This window comes from Galleria mellonella, unplaced genomic scaffold (assembly GCF_026898425.1).
Source record: "Galleria mellonella isolate WM207_F2 unplaced genomic scaffold, CSIRO_AGI_GalMel_v1 utg74, whole genome shotgun sequence".
Lineage (NCBI taxonomy): Eukaryota > Metazoa > Arthropoda > Insecta > Lepidoptera > Pyralidae > Galleria > Galleria mellonella.
In genome coordinates, this window is record NW_026442147.1 from 1,025,375 (window position 1) to 1,051,012 (window position 25,638).

At 29.5% G+C, this 25,638-nt stretch overlaps 1 protein-coding gene across 2 annotated transcripts in view; it reads left to right on the plus strand.

Moving 5' to 3' along the window:
• The first annotated feature begins 2,646 nt into the window (after positions 1-2,646).
• LOC113516091 (protein gooseberry-neuro) overlaps positions 2,647-25,638 on the plus strand; it is a 39,726-nt gene continuing 16,734 nt past the window's right edge. Inside the window, exons 1-2 of one of the 2 annotated variants that reach the window (XM_031909018.2) lie at positions 2,647-2,913; positions 22,095-22,267. In XM_031909018.2, coding sequence (XP_031764878.2) covers positions 2,841-2,913; positions 22,095-22,267 — 246 coding nt within the window. In that variant the 5' untranslated portion in view covers positions 2,647-2,840. Of the gene's footprint in view, positions 2,914-19,783; positions 20,282-22,094; positions 22,268-25,638 lie in introns of those variants that run through there. The other variant, XM_026900453.3, reaches the window with a different exon arrangement.

Consider the following 25,638-nt stretch of genomic DNA (forward strand, 5'->3'; position numbering starts at 1 on the left):
GCTCTTAATATATTACTATCTGAAAACAATTATTTCTCGATACTATCGATTTCGCAAATGTTATTCAGTTCGAGCACAGTGTAGTTGTTGTATTAAAATATACCAGAATACAAATTCAATAAAATCTCATCAAACAATTTTATAAAAACATAAGTATCTACATAAAAATCAAATTATATTAAAAAATATTAGTGATATTTTAAATAAAGAATAATTCATGACATAATTTGTTTTTAGTAACCTGCCAAACCGTTAGTTGGACTTTTTATAAATCTTATTGTTATATACATCTTAACTACGAAAATGTTTTTGACTAGATATAAAATAGATAGTACGACAAAATAAAATAAATATAACAGTCACAAACCATTAAAAACTTATTTTCAGTCGAGTTTTTTGCGACTTTATTGTGTATAGTTTTTTGTATATTACCTTACGCAATATCTTCACTATCTAATTGTAAACCAATTTTGATTATTACTTTATAATGGAAATTTATTTGTTTACCTCCGTGTTAGTCATGTACTAATTTTATCGAGATTGAATAATTTTTTGCAACTGAACTTTCAATTTACACGTGACAACCTAAACTGTTTACTATGAAACGGACCAATTTTATGGCTACCGTTAAAATATAAAAGAATTTAATCATTATTTCATCTGTCTCATTTGAATCTTCAAATCTATTAAGAATGTTGATAAACAATATAAAAAGTCAAAAAAAAGGGAACATTTTTTTAGCTCATATCGATACTTCAAGTACATGTATACTAAATGCGACCACACCTTTATATGAACCATCGTCTATAAAATGGTGAAATTTCACAATTACCTTATTTAAACCATACAAAGTTAATTATATAAATTTCCATATCAATATATTAAATAAAATCATAATCAGATCCTTTGCACAAACACTGATACATTCATTTTATGTTCTTTTTTTTCCTTTTATTGTAATTATAAAATAAAATAATGATGATATTATTTAAGTAAAAAGTTTGTTCAGTGTATATGTAAATAAATAAATAAAATAAAAAAAAATAGTAAATGTGTTTGCTATAATATTAAAAATAGATATAAGAATTATATTATTTAATTTAAGTAAATATAATATATTAAGTACCTACATAAATATATTATTTTATTTGACATCATTATTACCAATTTATAATTTTATAAATTACATTATTTCTTAAAAAAATTTACTATTATTAAAAAATTATAAATTAACAACAATAAAATAAATTATAGTTAGTATGTCTTTAATCATATTTCATAATACCTAATAATAGCTACTTCTTGGTGTAGGTTTTTTCTTTTTCCGTTCAATACTTCTCATCACTGGTCATCAAACGTGATCTGATTCAATTATTTCAACGATACTACTACAACTACTGGTACTTTCATTACCCGCCCTTACATTAAAAATGTCATAAACAGCTGGCTTTTCGATTTTTGGCAGAAGACCCCAAAAAATGGAACGCGAATCGAATCGCGTGGTGCATACGTTCAGGACACTCGTATTCGGATGGTACAATACAATGCGTCGATACAATAGTGGATAATTTGCATGACGACTTTTTATTGATACTATTGTCGAGGCAGTAGAAGCAGCTGCGCATCAGACAGGAGCTATAGCTTTGAAGCTTTGATGACATCAACAGTCAGTGTTGAAATGAAAGGCGCGATACAGTGATATGAGTGATATGAAACGTGAAGAGAATGCTATATAACATTAAGTCTGCCTTTTGTACCAAACATTTTTTTTTTATAATGTGGTCATTAAAGAATAAATAAATACGTAAATAAATAAATATGGTATACGATCGAAAATATTATTATATATATAGAATATACTAATAGTATAAATTATAAAATAATTATGTAAAATAAATAAACCGATAATTGGTCAAGCGTTTCTCGTAGGAGAAGTGGTAATGTAATGAGAATTATTTAAAATGTACTTATATTGATTGGTGAACAAAATGAATGAAATAAAAATGTCTCAAAATATAAGGTAAAATATCGAGAACTATTAAACGTAGAAAAATGACGTACTTCGGTCACATTCTGAGGAGTAAAAAATACAGAATAAACCAAGGAATAATTGCTTAAAAGAAATATTAAGAAAATCTCCACTTAAGGATCTGCAGAAGTAGTTTGACTAGAACAGAACCTCGGTCTATATAGCGGTAACTCTAAAAAATAATGAAAATTGCCCTGATGCAATCCAACCTACAATAGAAGTGAAACGCAAAAAAAGAAGAAGAAATAGATGAAATCTCACTACTCATTTATATAGGTAAATAACGCAATCACACATAATCATTAAAACAAAATATGACTCACGTACGACCATTAAATTTATAGAACATGTTAAGACATTTTTATCAAAGAAATTAATCTTAGATACACAATGTAATGAGTTAATACAAGCAAACATAAAACTACATAAATTTACGCCCTTTTATAAGGGAACGCTCGACAGTAGTTTGAAATACATAAGCGTCTGTTCCTAGTGATTTACTATTATTACCAGTAAATAAAAAGTGGTAGGGGAGCAAAGAGGTGGAGCGAAACGCTATTGTAATGATCGTAGGGTCCGAAAAATAATGCGGCTATGCGACTTTGTAATTGAATCGGTTATGTCACACACGAAGCATTTGTAGCTGACAAAGTTTATAAAAAAAATCTGTTACGTTCAGTGAACTAATATAAACAATGTTAGCAAAACTTATGCAATAAAAAAGAAACAATTAGAGACGATCAGTGTAGTGTAGTGTAATAAAATATATGTGAATAAAGTGAAGTGAAAGATCGCAATTAAAAACATCAAAATGGATTACACCACAGGAACTACGTCTTCGATGAACAATATGAGACCAATTTTCGGCGCGTATGCCTTTCAAGGTGATTCTCAAATTATTATAGACGATAGACACGAAAGGATCAAGAGAGATGAGAAAAAAGTCTTGATATGGTTAATTACAATGTTCCCAGGTACCAATAAAACAAGCAATAATACGTCGGAATCAAAGACCCGAAATCAATATCGACTATTGCCTAAACAATAAAAAATTGGGCACAGCGCATTACATTTTATTCACCATGAAAGGTTCCGTAAAAATATTTATAACTATTCTAGCATAAACTGGTTTCTGGTTTTTTATATTAATTTTACCTACTCCAATTACCTAAATGTTAAAAAAAGAAGGATCTAAAACAAATTACTGCAAATTTAAATAAAATAAATAAGGATTTAAAGTAAAAAATAATAGAAGTTAAGATATTGTCCACGCAGAAAATTATATCTCCTGTTCCCTTAGACTTTACTAAAAAAATCCTTTGTTAGTTATTTCTTGAGTCACTTATGAAATCTATATGTAAAATTTCTAATTTCTAGAACAAATAACTCTTACTTCTACATAAATATATCAATCAAAATATCTATTTTTCTGCATAACAGTAAATACTTAGATATTTAGGACTATAATCAGTCACCTTCATCATTTTTATTAACTCTACGAGAATAAAATCAGAATAAAAAACTACATCCAAGCGATGCCTAGACAGTCATGTTCCTATTATTGACGCGGAACTCTAAAAAGCGAAGGTACCTTTCAAAGTGCCGCTTATTAACCTCTCATCGAGTCCGACCGTAAAATGTAAACTCGATAAAGCCACCAATTAAAACTAAATATGAGAATTTCGACAATCAAAGCTCGAGCCGCTACATCTGACACCGAAAAACATTTCTCCAAAAAATAAATCGCGTTTTTTGTTGAGAACGCAAGGTCGCAGGCGCAGCATGATTTTCGCCTTTCGATAACCACGATTACAGTCTAAAGACGCGAAAAAAGTTCAGGTACTAAAACTGATTCGATCTCATTTTGAACCTTACCTCCAAGGTGGAAAGATAAATTGTAATTCTCTAGTGTTGTAATTAGATTTGTCAATATATATACGACGGGATAGGTGGCGATAATAACAATACTTTATGAAAAGGTTTAGCCAACTAATTTGTTTTTTCTCGGCTACTGTCGATCTCGGTAGCGATGCAACCTTTTTTTTGTTGGTAGAGATCAATCAGTCAAAATAACAGTGTGATACCGCCTTTGATGAGATCCGGCCGACCTGTTTTAATCTCGGCTGATACATGATTAGATCACCGATGATGCAGCAAACAGTAACTGATCCGAAATTAAACGAATACATAGTTTTAGATATAGATTTAAGAAATAGCTATTAAACATATCTAATATAATAAAATAATAAATGAAATAAATAATCAAAAATAAATTCATAATTTGCTCCAAATAATTGGAAGATGATGATGATATAAATTAATTGTTATCATTATTCTGGTTTATTTCTTTTTGTTCCATTATTTTCTCATTGTTGAAATTTAGTACTATTACTTTGGTTCTTCCTTTCCAATACATTCAGATTTAGCCATCCTTATTATTATCATACCATAAACATTATATAAATAAATAATCATCTTCCTTTACACATTATACCTATATTTTTAGGTCTTACTCTTGTACCCGCTATCTTATTGATTATCTTGTATTTGTCTCGTTTATTATACTTTCAATTTGATTAACTTTTTCGTAAAAGAATCAAAGTTTCATAAATACACAATTTACAAATCTTTAAAAAAATAACTTAAATTTCTAGGAAATTAGTATGATACCATCCTAAAAAGCAGACTTTCACTCAATACTCCCTCTCTCTATTTCCTTTAATTTAAGAGTTTCCTACTGTCTGTGCAACTAATTCATGCCTTTTCTTCTAGCCCGCTCTATCCCAGGCCCATATCTTTCACCTCCCTATACGACATGACACCTAGCGTTTTCTTTATCTGTCCCATGTAATTATTCCTCGGTCTTTCCCTTCCTCTTTTGCCCTCCATTTTTCCTTCCTTCTTCTTTCTACTGTGCTCTTTAAAAAATTTACATGTCGTAAAAGGTGGTCCAGCATTTTGCCTTTTCTATTCTCTATTGTTTTTATTAATAATCTTTTCTCATTCACTCTTTTCAATACTTCCTTATTACTTAATTTTTTTGTCGTTAATTTATCCTTTCCATTTTTCTCCATTTCCACATTACGAATACCTCAAGAATCTTTCTTTCCTTTTGCGTAATTATCCATGTTTCACATCCATATAATGCTATGCTCCAAATATAAGTTTTTATAAATTTCTTACGGATTACTTTTGATATTTTTGATGTGCATATATGTTTTTTGTCATCATCAATCCTATTAGGATAAAATAAAATTCACATCTAATAGACACCAAATGGAACTTATTTCGTCATCCCTTAACAATGAAAATACAATCACGAATCATGAAAATAAAATCGCAAAATGCAATAAAATACATGTGAATTAAGAACCTCGTTCATTTTTAAATTTGTTAAAAATAGTTTATTTATTTACTTGAAGAATAACTTAGTAAAAAATAGCAGCTGACCACAACAGTGACGCTGTGGTTGCATACCGCAAGGCAAAGAGTAAAACAAATGATGTCAATGACATCGCAGTGACCATTCATCATTTCTCAGGAACGTTAAAACTGTGTTAATATAAGTAAAAATATATATTTATTGTAAACTGATCTCTCGATATTTTGTTAAAGTTTTTACAGTATTGTAAATGTGAAAGTTTGTAAATATGTTTAGATTTTTGGAGATTTGAATGTTTGTTACTTAATCATGCGTAACGGCTAAACAATTAACTTAGAATACACTTAAAATAGTTTACATACTAATTCACACAAACAAAGCTGCGGAAAACAGTTAGTAATTTATAATTTTGCAATTTATAATTATTTAAGGTTTTCAGTCGGACTGTACTCATATTTTTATCAACCGACCTCAGAAATCAATAATTTTGCAGTTCTTCTGAAAACCTTCATAGTTTTTGGAAAATTTATCGCGATAAGCCAACTGACCTAATTACATCTTCATTTCTCGCCATAATAAACCAATAAGACTGGATGAAAATAGAATGGACCCCATTCTATTTTTGTTAATTTAGGAATATACTAAACGTTCATATAAACAATGTAAGTATTGAATTATATTTTACACAAAAGCATTGAATATCAATCTTAACAAATTAGTATAATATAATATAGTACAAAGGCTATCATGGAATATTTTTTTTATTATTATTAAATTAAATTAGAATCACTAAAATCGGTTCAAGCAAACATATCGTGTAATGTACAAACACACTAAAATGTAGTCAAATTGAAAACCTTCTCGTATTAACTTTTTTAAATAATTTTAAAAATGAAATAAGTGAAAAATCGCACGTTACATACGCTCACTACCCACCACAAATTTGTTATAACAGCCACGAGGCGTTCCGTAACTTCCATTAAACCAAAATAGTCATTAAATCGTCCATAATAAGAATAACAACAAAATAAAACAACGAAGCCACCGTCATTGTGATTCGAAATTAAATCGGGAGCTGGACTCATCATCGCGCGCGTCCATTGAGAGAAACACAATAGTAATCAAAGGGAAGAAACGCAGAAGCTGATGATTAATTATACTTACGTTCCAAGTCCAACATGTTTCTTTTGTACCTATGTGTACCACTTGCCTTACAAACAAGTGCCATAAAAATACACATTCGATTTTTTGATATCATACTATAGTGTGTAGAATAAAAAGTTTATTTACAACAGTTTACTCACCTACTAACAGATAATTCACATGAATTAGGATACAATTACTTTATTACGTTAACTCACAATGTGTACCTTCATTCATATGTAATTCATTCGTATCCGCTTAAGCGCGATTGAATAACAAACTTCCGAACATTTAAACATCCAAATATCTTAAGAAACTTTCATATTATATAATACCGTACCCGCCACATTGTTCTCGTTATCAAAATAAAAAGGTAGACTATATCTTTCACCATCTTAAAGACTGTATTCTAAATTAGAAATAACAAATGTTCACATTTATAATATTATCTAATGAATAAGGATTTGCGGGAATTTTAGTCTTTAAATACATAACACACAGTCATAAGTCACAAATGTAGAACGATTTGCGGCTAGACGGAGCGATGACATACGTAGGGTTGCAGGTAATAACTGGCGGCGAAGAGCCGAAGATCATATTCAGTGATGTGCCTTGGGAGAGGTCTATGTCCAGTAGTGGACGAGTATTTTACACAAAATAACAGCCTTAAATTTTAACCAAATTGACATGGGTCGATCCGGAATATAAAATATTAACTTCGCTCGTGTGCGGTATTCAGTTTCTTGTAATATAAATTCTAGTATCTAACTTCTAAACTGGCGAAATTCAAGACATTCTACACTACCATTCTACACCCTTAGGGGTTGAATTTTCATCAAAATTCTTTTCTTATTATTCCGTCTACTCTATATAAAAAACCTATTCGCAATATTTTCTTCTTTTAGATTCTACATTTAGTGATTTCGGTACATCACCTTTCTCATATATATATATATATATATATATATATATATATATATATATATATATATATATATATATATATATATACAATATAATGGATCAGATTCCTAGTCTTTTTCATTCCTTTTATCATAAATCCTCATTTTGAGATTCGTTAAACTTACCTTTTGTAGTATTACTACTATGTTTGATCACTATGTTTATTGACATCAACTTTTTATTATGACTACAATTAAAACTAAGAAACAATTATATGAAAAATCGCTAAATTTCAGTAAAATAAAAATTCAATTTCCAACTTTTTTTTATACAACTTAGAATGGCAAACAAACTGACGGAAAATGAACTACCTGATGGAAAGTGGTAACCGTCGCCTATAGACATGAGCCTATATACTGTTTCGCCCATGACACCCTGCGTTGCCATTCCTGAGGACTCAGATGTTATTCCTCTGTACCCTGTAAATTCACGCCATATAACACAACCATGCACACACACAAACACAACTGCTTTACGGTTGAAACACGAATGGGACAGAGGTGCCCAAGCAAACGACTTTTGTATAAAGTCTCCCTCTGGTATAACTTAAATTCCAATAAGCCTAAAAGAATCCTAAACAACTTCGTGTAATGACAAACCAAGAATATATAATAACTTTTTTATAAATAAACTATAGGAAATTATAGAAATCTGTCCAGCTCAAAGTGAAATATAAATCAGCTTCAATACAACTTAATAAAAATATAAACAAACGTAAAATTTAACTATACCCATAGACAATCTGCTGATGTCCAATACTTGTACAAATAAAAATGCTATTTTTTGATTGAATATTTGTTTTGTGATGATTTCAACAAAATTTGGTTATCTTTTCATTAAGTTATATTAAAATAGAAAAGACCAAGCTGCCTAACAAAATTTTGTTTACTGGTATCTGCAGAAAAACCCATGCCCAACAGTGGGATGTTATTAAGTTAACCTTATCAAGATAGTATCAGAGGTATAAAGTAAAGATTATTCTAGAAATTATATTTTACTTAAGTTCTCAATACTATGAAATATGTTCTAGAGGAAATTGGCTATCTCCTTCGACAAAACGAAAATTAATCTTTGTAATCTAAAACGTTCCTAAAATAATTTTATTGTTTGATCTGGAATAATGAATGATTTTTAACAAAATAGGTTTATTTATCGAATTACTTTTTTATACTGACTGTTTACATACTTTATAAATTATTTTAAAAGTACTAATACTTTAAAAGTAATAAATGTATCATGAACTATTTAATTTCAATACACAAATTTTTGAAGTAAAAACTATTTTCAACTAATTCCAAAAGAAAAGATACAGATATATACATAGTTCTCCATTTAATTATATTTTTTCAACATTAATAATATATACATATATAACATAGGTATATTATACCCATTACGCAATTATCTACTTTCGATATTTTTTTTTTATTTTAAGGTTTTGTAATCGCATCTTGTTTTTTTTTTTTACAACACTTTCTAGAAAACGTTTCTAGAAAACAGAGACAATATCGCAAACAACAATCAAAATGCTCTGTATGGTACATAATTTAATTCATTCCATTCTATTTATTACTTACATTTATTGTAAAAGAAATCTGTTTTACAAATTGTATCTTACATTCTACAATTACATACAACGCTGTCAACTCTAAATCTAATGAAGAAATGCCTGGAATTTTTCTCATCGCGTTTTATTTCTCTTTACTATGTCAACCATTCAAGCTTCCAACGCTGTAATCCTGCCGATCTCTGACGTATTTGTCTCACTGGAATGCACATAATGATTGAAAAAAATATAAGATTCCTATATAGCGAATGCCATAGGACTCAACTGATTGAGTTATAAGTTATAATGACAACCCCATTTTGTTTTTGCACCATTTTTCACTCGAATACCATATGGCGAGACTTCCACTCATATTTAATATACATTAGGGAGACGTCGATCTTTGATTTCAGCTTCTTGCTAGAGTGTCAGTCAGAATATGTGCCTTGATTTATGTCACCATAATGTATTATTAATAGTTTTTGTTACTTTATCTAATATATGCTCTATAAAAATGAATAGATTATTTCTTTTACAGTTACTTTAATAACATTTTTATTTCATAATAGCTACTAACAAATATTTACCTAGGTTAGTACACGTATGCATTTTACACGTATACAAAAGATAATGAATAAACATTATCCAAAGCTAATATCCAAACACAAAAAACAATATCAAAGTCGAGACATTCAGTCGCCGGTCGTGTAACACCATCACTTACAAGCAACTTTATTGTACTTAACCTTAATACAAGTGCATAAAATTGGTTTTCGGTTGTTATAAACATCTCAAAATTCAGCCAAGTAGGATACAAAGCCGGGTAGCCGCGTCTTATAATCGAGAGTGCCTCCGGTTTGATAGTTAATTAAAGAAGTGAATAACATGCGGCATTGCAAGTCAGCTGCAATCTTCGTCATTGTTTAAGAAATTTTTAGAGTGGATAATACCAATTTGTCTTAATAGTGAATTATAAATCAACCTCATTATTGATTTTATACATTAGGCGTTAATTATATATATATTTGATAGTAACGAATGTGCAATATACCTATCTGTATAAGTATAAATATTATTATTTTACATAATAACAAACTGAGTAAAATTATTCATCGCATAGTTTTAAATATATGGGAATATTAATAAGTCTTCGAAACAAAAAATAATATTTAATTTACATGAACAATAACAATGCATTTGCGAAATCCCCAATCAGGAATCCATTTTGGCGCGAACAAAACCGCGTAAAACAACTAGCGTAACTTAAAAATTATAGATTATTTTAAAATCAAGGAATCTATAATGTACATACATATTTATTTTCAATACGTACTTACTCTTTAAGTTCTGATACCATAAAGATATGTATGTTTCATTTTAATAAGTACACATGCATAACTTTCAATCATGCTGTAACTGTAACGACTCGTAAAACCCAATAGTAATAATCTATTGCATTTTACGACAGTCAATGAACGTCACATAATAACTGAGGGTTATAACTACTCCAGCTTATTGTCAACTCTTTGCACAAGACAACGACGGAGGTGCAGGTCGATTCTATCAAAACGAATCTATGTAACTTCATATTTACAGTGAATTATGCTCTATTTGAACATTCCTTATTATAATAATCGCTATTTTTTTTAGATAGATAAGTAACTATTAGAAGTATTATGGAAGTTTTTTTTTATGAAATGATGAATAATAATCATAATAAAAGTGTAATCATTCTCTACAAAATTAAGTTAAATGCGTAATATATAATGTAGAAAAAGTGAAAGTAATAAAATGAAATTAGAAACCATATAAAGCTATAAAGATAACGAAAACGTTAATTTTCCGAGATTTTTCCATTGTCACTATGAGGACTAAAAATAAAAAGTAACTTGGGATATGCAAGTAGGTAATATTTGAAGCAATAAAACCGTTATCGACGAAGTTATCGCTGCGCAACGGAGCGCATTCTGCACGCTTCTAATGAACGCCTTATGAAACAGGCAATTTATCACATGTAGCCTTATCACAAAATGCACTGATAAATTTTATATGAGAACCAACTTAATAAACAATAGCTATTATGTTAGGGACCAGTGATTTTATATATAACATTACTTGTAAGTCACAAATACGTTCCTACCGTACACCTGCATTTTGTTTTCCAAACTCTTATCCCTTTAAGCAATCGTTCAGTTTCACTTTAGGTAGCTGTACGTGAGTTGTTATTTTGTAACTTTTCATACACACACACTCATTACCAATTCGAAATACGATAATATTTCCAAAGGCCCGTCTTTGTCGGCGCCTTCAGTCTTCAGTATGACCATGAATAAATCAATGAAAACAAATAGTATTCGGCTACCAGTATTCCCAAAAGCTTTTTTAAATGATGTATGATCTGCTATTGTTTCAACTCCCGTTTTGTTAAAGATCCTCATATATGTTAATTTATTCAAAGTGAAATAATAGGTAGAGCATATTTTCCCGCCAAGATCGACTGTGCTGTACATATAGATAGGTTTGAGGCGTAATTTGGTAGACACCGAAACTAATTTATTTAACAAAGGACGGACCGACCGATACAGCACTTTTTATATTTACTCCTATAGATAGATATACGCTCGTAGATAATTACATATTTTGTTCTCAATATCTTGCGGATAGCATTATGACAGCATATCATTCCAACCGATTTAAATTACTCATCATAGCTACACAGTAAAAGAATTTTGTAATTCACGAATTTCCAAGAAATACAATTAAAAGTGACCGGAAATTAAACATTCTTTGTGTTTATTTGAGTAATCGAGAAAAACGGGAAATTAATAAGGTACATAAATACAACAGAGTTCATTGTCCACTCCTGTAAATTATTAAGATTCAAATAAACTCTTATAATGAGAAAATATTTTTATAATTTAATTTGTTCTCCATTGTACGAATACTTAAATATTTTAATATCCGTCCATTTATAGCGTACTATTAATATCGCACTGTTGGGTACTAGGATCGAATACTTATTTTACTTAATCTTGAATTTTTCAAACGTCTTACCATCACTTTCCATCAAATGAGGTAAGTACAAGTAAAACAAATAATAAAAAAGTTACGTGCCATTAACATTGACAGGCATTATAGGGCCTTTGAATTCTACACCAGTCAATGATTACATTTTAATAACAAAGAAATCAACACTGAGTATTTTATTTGTTTAAAATAGTTTTTTTGTCTGTTTTCCTAATTTTAAATGCATTTTCACTAGTGTTTATGAAATAGCTCTTGACTAAAATAAAATAAAAATTGAAGTTTCCCACGTAAAATAGATACCTATCAAACTAAAATGTCTACATCTAATTTCATGGCGATCGTTTGAACAGTGCAAGCGTGAAATTGGATCTAAGACACAAACAAACTGACTTACAGTTAGTTATCCTACTAATCCTACTAATATAATACTACGAGTGTTAATGTGAAAGTTTAGATATGCACATATATAGTTGTTTGTTTGTTTCATTCACGCTTAAACAACTAAATGGATTTAAATAAAATTTAATATACAAACAGAATTATTTTATACTTCATTTTTATTTTATATTCACACGAAAAACTGCAGAATCTCTTACTAATATTATAAATGTTTGCATAGATGTTTGTATCTTTTTTATATTATGAAGGTGGTAAACACGAATACAGTCCGTCTGGTAAACGGTTACTATAGCGTATATATATATATAGTGTTAAGTGCGCTTTGCCAACCCTGAAGAAACCTTAATATACCCTTTTTAAAGACTTACTGTGATCTCTAGGCAAAATCCTCGGCAAGGAGCTCATTCATTGTTCTTAAAATAATAATTAGCTTAGATAAATAGATTGATGGATAATTTATTTGCATTACTTACAGCACACAAATTACAACATATATAGATATACATAAAAAGGGAAATAACATAAATGATTAAAAAATACATAAAGCTAAATAAAATTTTTCGCTTGTGCGTGTGCCATAACAATACAAAATGGTCAACAATCTTACTATCAAGAAGACCATCACCATCATTTTAACCCACCAATGGTCCACTGCTTAATATAGCTTTTCCCATATTTCATCACAAAGTACAATCTTATACCACTTGCAGCCATCAGCTCCCTACAATTATTTTGAGATCATCACTCCATCTTCGCCCTTAGACTGCGCTTGCCTACTCGAGGTCATCTATATAGGAATGAAGCCGTTACTCTCGCTTTCTCTCTCTCTCTCTCTCTCTCTCTCTCTCTCTCTCTCTCTCTTGATAGTATATGTATACTAACAAAAAACAAAATCAAAAGTTATATATTTACAAAACAAAAAGACAGCTTTACGTATCAAACAGAATTAATGGTGCATATATTTTTCTTTTAAAACTGTGAGAATCTCCAAATGGGATTTAGTATTTCTGGAAAAAAACTGAGGAAATGAGTCAGGAGTGATCAAATGGGGTACGTTAACGAGCCCGTGTCGGTCCACTGGTCATAGTCGGCTTCCGGTGACAGCCGTGGAAACATTGCGGTGGCAGGACACACCTGCTGTGATCGCTTTTCAGCAATTAATAAGTCACTATGAGCACTTTCAAATTTGGAACTTACAACTATAATTATATTATTATAAAAAGAGCATAAAAAAAAGAAATAAGTACTTATCTATCTTTGAATTTTAAAGCATAAGCAGCTACGATTGCAATGGCCACTTTTTAAGTGTCTTTAAAAAAGGCAGTATCTACTTTGAATTTGGAATATACGCAGCTGTGTAATGTTTGGCAAAATACCTTAATATCAAAGTGGATGCCACTAAAGAAAATAAAAACTATGCATTGGATAGCTTTCAAAGCAAGACGTCAAAAGATTTTCAATTCGCATTAATCTTCGCCAATTTTAAACCAATTATATTCTTTTTGAATCAAATAAATACTGTATTATTTAAAATCTATTTTTTTATATACAAAAATTTTAAAAATATCATAAATAAACTTACTTTTTACATTTAAAGTTTCATGAGTAAAATTGACCAAACTACTATAAAAAGGATATCCAGGAATGTATTAAAAAAAATCCAAGAACCGGACGCTTATTTTTAATACCGGCACAACCCAAAGCGAAGAGGAATAAAAAATTCAGCGCTAAAAAGAATAACACCGTGAGTCTATTACTTGTACAGCATGTCATCGACGGTTCATTAAAATACGATGACTTAACACTAATACTATAGTGGACTTCATTGATAGCCTCTGACGTAGGCTTGGATGCATAAAAACATCATCGACTACCTGCCAAATGAATTTAATTCGTACACAAACGGAATAAGAGCCATTAGATTCATCAAATATAGAATTCACTGGTTCGTTTTGGTATGAAAGATCGCTTACAATAGCATTTCATTCCGTGGAATCCATTGATAAGTCGGATGCTACCAGTGTTACAAGAAGCCGATCTCACGAGCGTTGAGAAACTCAATTACTTCCGAATACCCTCTCGCCAAGGGGCTGGAACAAAACTGAAAGTCCATATTTTTTTTTTATCTACATCAACTTTTCAAATTAAAATAAAAAAGAAAAGTAGGAATGTAAGACTTATGATACAGGTAATTTTTTTATCTACCGCCCAATTCCGATAGCAACTTCAGCTATAAAAAAAGTACAAGAAACGCTACTGTTGCTCCTATGAAACAACAGTTGAAGTTTCTTATTTTATGTGAATAGTCACATAAAATAATAAACTGTGTTGCTACTTTGTAGAAATTAGCAACACATTATACTAAAATAAAATATATAAATATATAGATAACTAGTAAAATAGACATGTACTTAACTAGAACAGCCCAGACCTTAGAATTGTTTTAACTGCTACAATCAGATTATCTCTAGACAAAAAGCAGTCCATTTTCGATACTCTTAAGATATTTTATAAACTTTAACGCTGAGGTTCAATACAAGCCTATGACTTAGTCTAATAAATGATTGTGCTGCAAGCAATTTGCCAGATAAATCACTTGTGTGATTTACATATAAAGTTTTTAGACTATTTTTTTTACTTATTATTTTTGATCTGAACCACTCCATAGTATCTACGTTTTTAAATTATTGTGCTATTTGCCTAAATATTAACGTCTTACATATAGTTTCTGTGAAACATAATTATGCTTGCGACTTTATAAACAGTATGATTCTTGACATAAAAAGTATATTATAGTTCTTAAGAAAGTTTTCACAATATCTTGTATATACGAGTATCACAATTTATTTTACAGGCGATAGTCGACATTTTCCATTAATTTAATTATATATATTATTGGTTGTACATTATTGGAATAACAATAATTCTAAAAATAAAATATAATTAATAAAAATAAATATACAATAATAAATCGCACGTAGCTAAAACATTATAGACATTTATTATGTCTTATATATAGTCACTTAACTTATTAAATAGAACAGAATATAAACTAATATTATTAAAAAGAACTCATCGGTGCGAAAATAACAAGAATTAAACATTTGAATTTAACTTATATAACACAGATAAGAAAAATTTCCAAATACTAAAAAAGAAAGCTAAATAACTATTTGCTTTCCAAAACCGTGAGAAAATGGTCGCTTCCAACTTGTTGTGGAATTTAATGGAGTGTGAGGGGCAAAAAACAGTAAACGAAAATTATACAGTTACAAATTATTGTGCCGTGGAAATTACCAATTCAATGCAAAATTGAATGCTTTGAAGGCACTTTGTGGAGCCGATTTTGTTTGGAATAAATTAATTAAAGCGATTTAAGACGATTTTCCATCGTCACTCGCAGCCGACACCGTACAAATTACGATTTGTACTCTACCAGTTATTGTCTAGCTCAGATCGCTTAACTTGGAGATGATATCTCTCTGAATATCCCCTCAATCACATTTTAAGACTATTGTGGTTTATAAATAACATGTTTCTTTCATTAAATATTTTTTTTCATAATTAGATAAATAAATTATGTTTGCGTCTAAATAGATGAGCGACAAACTTGTTTGTTACATTTTCACGACCCAGTCATTTAAGTCCAGTAAACAGGCTTAGTTGAAAATTGATAAAAGCACTTCTGGACACCAAAAACAGTCGTTAATTTTTAAGATTTTAAAATTTTTGTGAGACCAATATAAATATCATATCAATAGCATACAGCCCGTCTGATGGTAAACGGTCACTGTAGCCTATGGACTGCAACACTAGGAACGTCATGTGCGCGTTGCCGACCTTAAACAACCTTCATATAACCTTTTTGAAGAACCCAATATTGTAATCTCTATAGAAAACCTCGGCAGGGAGCCCATTCTATAGGCTGAGCGTTTGCCGGAGAAAATTTCTCTTAAACCGAAAAGGAAAAAATATCTAATTTCCCTACATGTTACGTAATATTTTCGCCAATTATGATCCTACTAGTATGATTCATTTTATATAAATATTAATAATAATATTTATATATAATTTTTTATGTAAATTCAACATTGATATAATTTCAAGATGTTTCTAATCTAATATTATATTTATTACCCAATGATGATATTCATCATCACCATATCAGCTGTTAACTGTATGCCAATAGTTGTCACGATTGGGAAGCGGATTACCAACCGCAGTTAAGCTTCGGTGATGTTTTAGGAGGGACACTGCTGCTCAACTTTCGACCGTTAAGTTCCCTTACGACACCCACTATGTAATTAGCTACGATTCTATATATAAAAAACTAGCGATGCGCTCCGATTTCACACGTGTAGATAGATAGAAAATTAAATTCGTATTTTATAAAAGTATTAGCTTTCATAAGCAAATTTTTGATACCTTCAGTTACATTATTGTAATTAATTGATTAATAAGAATCTCTGATTATTTTAAAATAACATATAGCCTGTATTACTCACTGACAATATAGTTATCTATAGAGTAAAGTATATTTAAAATCTTTTCAGCAATTTTTGAGTTTACCATTACAACTAACTGACTATCAAATCTTTCATCTATATAATATAGATATAGTAAGCCATTATGACTTACATTAGGATATAGATACGAACATCAAGTGTCAGAAACGGATCAAACTTTAGTTAGCTAATTTAACATTAGACCTACAAAATTCGATCTATCTTTCTATTAAATCAAAACAAAATGATTTTTTTTAGTATTGTAAGTAATTAGATTAAAAATGTACGAGATTCTGACGATTTTTTTTTTAATTTGAATGGGTAGTTATTTTTTCTAATATAATATAAATATGCATATGCAGGTATTAGGTCTCAGAAATTTATATATATATATATATATATATATATATATATATATATATATATATATATATATATATATATAATGTACATTATGATAATCCTATTCATGTACACACAGATAAAAAAGTTGATCTGTTTTTAGATAAGAGTGACAAAGACAAGAGTGCCTTCATACAATTGCTATATAGATAGAGATCTATATATCAGATCAGCTTTTAACTGTCCACTGCTGCACATGAGCCTCTTCCTAGGGGGGTAGTAGTTACCATGATTGAAAGACAGATTGGCAACCGTAGTTAGGCTTTGAAGATGTTTTAAGATGGACACTGCTGCCTGGCATTCCTCGCCCTCCCTCAGTCGCGTTTTACGACATCCACAGGAGAGGACGAAGTGGCTTATCCTACCGGTATAGAATACCGGGACCACACGGGAAACTATCTGTATAATGTAAGACTATATATTTGAAAATAAAACAAATCTTTTTAAAATATGCTTAAAATAAATATATATTTTTTTTATTAAATATAGCTTGGTGCATACTTTACATTGTATAAATATACATACAGTATTATAATAATCAGTATACCAAGCCGAAATCTAGTGATAGTATCCACGAAATTAAACAACTTGCCCCAAGAAACATACAAATATAAAAATATTTTTGTCACTTGATTACTTAATTTTCACGACCACGAAACAAGTGATATAGAAAAAGACCCTCTATATCCCTAAGAAAAACTTTCTCAGTTTGATAAATACTATCACTGTATTTTATTTTGATAAATATGCTCATTATAACTAATAAACTAAACTGTACTTGTTTACTATAATTAATAATTATAAATTACACAAAATCAGCTTTTAAATAGCATTATTTAAATTATCTTATATATGAAGACAATAAAAGAAAATTATTCAAATAGAAAATAAAAATACCCATATCCACCATTTTGCCCCTTAAGTGGATCAAATATACTTGTAACGTACTTACTCAAACTCGAGGGAAGAATGGATAATCAGTAGTTGCTAGTATGGGACGGTTGTTTCCATTGCTAACATTACACGCTATCACGTTGATCTCCACGCAGTCTCCTTGACAACCAACTAATTAATTTCTAATCAATTCGCCGTAATGAGTTAATTCATTTGATTTCATCTTTATTGCATTCACTAGTGCCCTGCCATTGTATACTATTAGCATGGACTCCATCCTTATCCATAAAAAAGAACCCAAAACTTGGACAAAAAATAACACTAAGTAAGTAAGTATTTACGTTACATGCCATTCCCCACATTTTCTCTGGTTGACCTGTTAACGTCATATATCTAATTGGTCACTTCGCTTTACGTCCATGTTACTCTAAAACAAACAACACTCTAGACCACAACATTATATGTAATTGCATTTTGAATAACTTGAATAGGTAATACAAATTCAATAAACACACATTCAACTAACACATCATAATAAACGAGCTTCTAATAAACATGTAGTTTAGACATGCACTTATATCAATTGAATATTAGACATTAATAAATGGTTAACTAAATTGATACTCAACATAAATACAATGAAAAAGGATCAAGATATCTTAAATTCCGTACATGCCTTATTAGAAAGAGATGAATATATTTCTATGAAGTCGGACCAAAATGAGTGGGCAGATCTCAGTCCCCTCCATCTGCGCCTGCGGCTGTTTTGGTACAACACTCAGGTGACAATAATTTCACTAGTTTTATAAACAAGCAAATAAAATGTAAGACGATTGAAGAATGATGGAATATTAAAATTTATTATCTTGTTGCGAAAAATGTGCTTCAAAAAGGTGTTACTGATTCATCGTGAATACAAAATTTTGCTATTTATAAATAATACTCATAATAGAAATTACCAATTATTGGAATCAACTTTACTAATTCATTGCGAGAACAATCACAAATGTCTATTCTAAATTAAAACCGCAAGTTTAACAATAGTTCCTAAGACGTTTTAAAATTAATATTCTACCTGACCCTAACTCTTAGACTTAATATTATAACAACTTAACCCGAAAACTATCTTTGAAATATGAGTAAAAGTAGTTTTCATCCCCAGTTCCTTCGAAATCAATCAGACGAATCAGAGAGATGAAATGACGAAAGATTTCAAAATAGACTATCTATTTTGAAATCTTTCGTCATTTCATCCTCATCATTATCATCACTCATCCTGAATTATCAATCTAATCGACCGAAAAGTATCATTTCGGACCGACCTTATCGCATGGCTCCTCTACATTTTCACACTTATACAGTGGGAGTGTTCTATGCACTCACTCACACACTTCACCAAACCCTCAATACAGAGACTCTCTGGTAGAACTCACGCACACAGCCTTATATCAGCCTGTCCGTACGAACACAGCGGCACTCTCAGTTCACTACACAACCTCCTCTACTGCACTCACGCGCAGAAAAAAAGATAACGCGATCTATCGATCTTTTTTCCAATCAAAAAAATACCGCCGTCTTATAGGCTTCATGGCTATAGTCGGATAAAACTGACGTTTACAAACGAACGCGTCGACCGAATCCACTCATTTATTTCGTTCACAATATTTACGACGGCGTTATTAATTGGACATGTCATTTTAATTATGTAAATAAGTATGGGTGATAATCAATTTAAATTATGTGTTTCGATTTCGTTCGCTTAATTTAATGTAAACAGATATATATCAGTAGTTTGTGACGTTTTTACGGTGTTAAAATAAAGCTTTATATTATAATGGATTTTATTGGAAGCTTGTCGGATGTGCTACAGTAAAATGGTTGATATTCTGCCTCAGTGGAGTTCGCTTTAGTTAGTGATTTTAATGGACCTCTGATACCGACTTATCATACCATTATGGAACGACACCAAAATGGTATGGATGTGTGGGTAGGTAAGGGTATATAAGTACAACTTTTTTTTTACTTTGTAGTTTTTATTCTAACATTACTACCAGATAACATTAATACCGGATATTCTGTTCAATACATAGAGACTAAAACGGCATCTATTATGAATGTTTATTAATAAAAATTTGAACTAGGTATAATGTGTGATTTCGTTACAATTTACTATTTAGTTTAAATTAAACCATAATAATTGCTTACGAGTATTATGGTAATATATCTATAATTAAATAAGTACCTTCCTGTAGGTGTTTTTTTTAAGTATTTTGTCGTTTTAACAATAATTTTATTTATCGAGTTCTTAAAACTATAATTATAATGGTTAAAAAATAAAGACGAATATACCCTCAATTGTATCCTGTCAATGTTAAGACAAACGGAATGACACTATATATTAATGTATTTGTAAAACATATTAACAACAAAATATAATATGATCCTATTAAATGAAAGTCTTTGATCTATGAAAGGTTGAAGTGAATGCAGATGAATTAATATTTGATGATATTTATTATCTTAGTATCTAATTGTATTAAGTACAATATATTTGTTACCATTATACATTTAGTTTCTTTTTTTTTATGATAAACATAATCAGTATTTAAAACACTTTTAAAATGTTCTTTAGAGGCATGTAATAATCGCTTAAACATATGAATACCAACTATTAAAAGTATTAAAGTATCAAATCTATACAATAGCACCTAAATTAATACTTCAATTTTTGAAGCGCGCTTTCAATATTTACTTATATTTTAATCGGGTGTGTATGTTTGTATGTTACATTCTGGCGCCTTAACTACTCCCTTTTAATTATTTAATTATACTCGTATCAATCACGTGGCGAAGTGACGAATAAAGACTAATTTTAATATGAGAACAGATAATATACTACTACATAGAAGTATTACAATATTTAGTACCTATATAAATACAGTTTCGAAATAAAGAGTAAAATCGTCTCTATTCGGCCCCTTTTAGCAAGTGCCAAACTGACAATTAAAACAAAACTGTCGGATAGATACATTTCGATTAGCATTCGCATGAAAAATTACAAGACATCAGATGTCGCTATCGAGTTTAGATAGAAAGAAATAGAACAATTCTATCGATAGATTCCTTTGCTAATATCAAGGAGCGCTGTATTTATGACTGTAAATCATATATTTTTGTTTATTCATTGTTCATTCACTAATCAACTTTTATTATTAATATTAATTTTAACTCTTTTAAATTATATTTTGAACAGTAGAGGTATATAAATGGACATAATTGCTTGTCATATTAAGGATTCTAAGATATTCAGGAATACCATAAAATGATAGAAATCCTTGAAATATTAGACTGCTAAATTACAGCGAGAATAATTTTTCAATTATAGAGATTTTAACCAATTTTTTTACACATCCCGTTTATATATATTTTAAAATGTCATTTCAATTTTATTATATATGAATATATATATATATATATATATATATATATATATATATATATATATTCATATATAATAAAATTCAATTATCCCATTAATATGGGAGACATTCTATTACTTTCGTTTAGGTTAATACCTAACTAAAAATGTTAATATAAATGATTAAAATATTTTAGTGTATTTGCCCCACGTTCCTTAAGAAAGATTTTATTCAGTGTCGTAAACAGAATGATCCCTCTAAAATATGATAGTAATTTCGGTATTCTATATACTAGACAATATAATAGATCCTTCAGAAATAGGATTGTATATCGTAGTTTGAAATGAATATCACATATTATAATATTGTGCTGTATTCATATCAGGTCAAGGGAGGGTCAATCAGCTCGGAGGATTGTTCATCAACGGACGTCCGCTACCGAATCACATTAGGCTCAAGATAGTAGAACTGGCGGCGGCCGGAGTCCGTCCGTGCGTCATCTCGCGACAATTGCGCGTCTCCCACGGCTGCGTCTCCAAGATCCTCAATAGATACCAGGTAAAAAAATATGAACTTAATGTAAGTTTAATACGTTACTCGCAGAACCACATTCCGGAATGGCAAAATCTTTAATTACTATATTTTTGTATCAATAATTCCCTTTATCAAAATAGACTACTAAGATATTATGTATTATTTATTTATGTATTAATGTTTTAAGTATGTGAGGTATTTTTTAAAATTAGGGTATGATGATGCTGACATATCCTTATAGGATAAAAGCCTCTAAATAAAAAAAAAGTTTAATACGTGCAAATGTATGGGTAACTAATAACTTCATCATAACTTACATTTTTGTATAAATAAAGTCTCTGCCCTATTATGTTAGATCTCTACCGGAAAAATGTGTTAATTACCTCCTTCGATTAAATATATAAATATCTGGATAACCGGAGCATTTACTATATATTTATATAGTATCAGTAATACTTTTAAGAAATGTGGAATTAAGATTAAATTACAGTGAAATTACTTCTAAAATTGTATTAAAAATGCATAGGTAACGATTACATAGTTCAGTAAAAGATGTATATATATTATAGTGATCAAGAGGCCCCTTATATGTATGTTACCTTCTCTACTCTTATGTAACTGTAAATAGACTAAAACTTTATTAAAATATTAATAAGTAAACAAATTTTTATTAACATATATGCTTTTTGGTCTGTTCTTTTACATGGATTTCAGAAATCGAAAAACCAATTAAATAAACCACTTTAAAATTGCAAATCAAGATAAACATCTACCAAATTTTAAGTTTAATATTTAGGAATACAACTGTGAAAACTGTATGCAATTTGATGTAGTAGTTTTTGCATGATGGCGGAACAAACATACAGACAGACAAGACGTCCTAAAATTGTTATCTTGGCTTTTATTGCTCTTAGTAGGACCTCTCATATCAATTTTTCAAAAATATCTTTCTTGTACAGATACCGTCTAGTTTCAATTTTATTAAATTATTAAGATTACCAACAAATGTGTAATAAATTATTTCGATAAACGGAATGTGGGTATACCTACTATCAGTTTAAAAAATACGATACCTATTTTTTAACCCAAAATTACAATTGTAATAACTTAAAAGAATCAACTAAAAAAATTAATCCGTCATTCGTATCTATAATTCAAAAACTATCCAAATACAAGAATATTAGATGTTTAAATTCTATTCCAAATGTTTTATCAAACAGTTTTAATAAAATTGTTCTACTTACTAGGTAATTTATTTTTCAAATATTTTCAAAGCACTTCGAAATTTCTTTGTTATTTAGCTAATAATCTTTCTTATAAAATATATTCCTCTAATATTGATTTTATTTATAATGTATTAGATAAAGATTAATAAAAAACTGTGAAAAAGTTTGTGTTAATGTATTTCACACAAATTTTGCGGCATTTGTAAACGTTAAAAGATGAAGAAAGATATATTTTAATTGATTTATTTTTAAACAGTTTGTTTAAATATTCTTAGGTTCAATTCATATTTTTTGTTTTTTGTAATAACAATTCTCAATCACTTTATTATACACCTAATAATAATTTAACAGATACAAAAAAATATTGTTTCTCATGAACTGAAATTTCAAAAGTCTTTGTTCTTAATTTACACTTGCTACTACATTACAACCCAAGGCAACAATTAGTCCATTAATTATAAATAAGCCATTTTTTAAAATACTCAATATTGATTTGAATAGATGAATGAATGAGTATACTTTATTTGCGTTATACAATATAGGAAATAAGCAAGACAATTTACAAACACAACAATACAATTATATAAGTACAGTAAGGCGGTCGTATTGCTGAGAGCAATCTTATATTAATAGATATAATATAGGTATATTGTAACTTTTCTTGAAACTAAAATTACACCTTATTTAAGGCATTATATCTTTTCTCTTCACTACTAAGACAATTATCGTTATTCAAAGATTACACTAATAGATTTTTGACCCTTTTCACTGAATTATTTATTATCCTTAAGCTGAAACAATAATAATATATACATTCTTTTTTTACGACTGAAACAAGTACGATAGTGGCAGATTTTTATTTTAGTAATACGGAATACTCGAATCTTCTCACATTCACGTCCCCTTAATATTTCTTATTTGCTATTTAATTATATTCTAAAATGCATCAAGCAACTTTTTAAAGAAGAAATGTTCTACATTGAAAAACTACAGAAAAAAATACATAGAACATAGCAACAACATATTTAAAGGCATTTAATTTTTTAATGGAAATTAAAAGCTCTAATTGATTAAAATCTACTATACACTGCATTATCGACGCGCTAGTAACGCTTGTATCTACTTTTTCTGTTATAATATCATTATGTGAATCAATTTTCTTTTGGTGTCATATATAATAATAAATACCTATAAATTTATAAAACTAATAAAGGCTCTAAAAATTCTCTAAGGCTTTACATATATGTGATTCCGATTACAACGAATTAAAACAACATATAAAAAAGAAAAGTACAATATAAACGATTTTGACATAACCAAAAACTTAGTAACAGATGGCTTCATATTCTTTATAACAAAAATACAGACTGATTTAAAATAAAAACTTTGTAAATGGAGCAATATTTGCTCGGCTAATTTGATGTCTTGGCGGAGCACTTAATATTACATATTAATAAATCGAAGTTTAATACCACATTTTTGGCAAAAAATACATAATGTTCTAAAATATTCTTGTGTCAATTCAGTTGGAACAGCAATTACTTACAACATACGGAAACATAATATCATAGTCCTGAGGAATACGAGAGGAGGTCAAAAAGTTCGCGGAATGGAGGAGTTGGTGAGGGTTGGTTTACTCGTCCAGGTAGTCACTTGTTAAGCACCTTATTAAGAGTATATATACCATGTTTGAACTAAATCGGGTTATTAACTTTTAAGTTATCGACCTGCAAACAAGTGAATTGGGAAGATGTCAGCGAGTATGGAGAAAATTAAACGCGCTATTATTAAGTTCCTCACCAAGCAAGAAAAATCCACTCAGACAATTTTTCAAGAGCTGTTAGCAAATTACACGGACTCAACCTCTGGTAAAATCATAGTTTACAAGTGGAATGGTCTTTTCAAACAAGAAGTCAAGTCTGTAATGTCGGCCTATCTTAACAGTAAAGATAAACCTTTTTTTCGATGGTATATACAAATTATTTGAGAGATACGAAAAAATATATTAATGTTAAGGGATAATATATTGAAAAGGAAAAATAGTTTCATGTTTAATTTTAACCCCCTTTCCCCTCATTCCGCGAACTTTTTGATCTCCCCTCGTAGCAAGGCACAAAGCGTACGATGGATCAGTGTATTTTGTGATGTCCATGTTACTTTTTATGTATG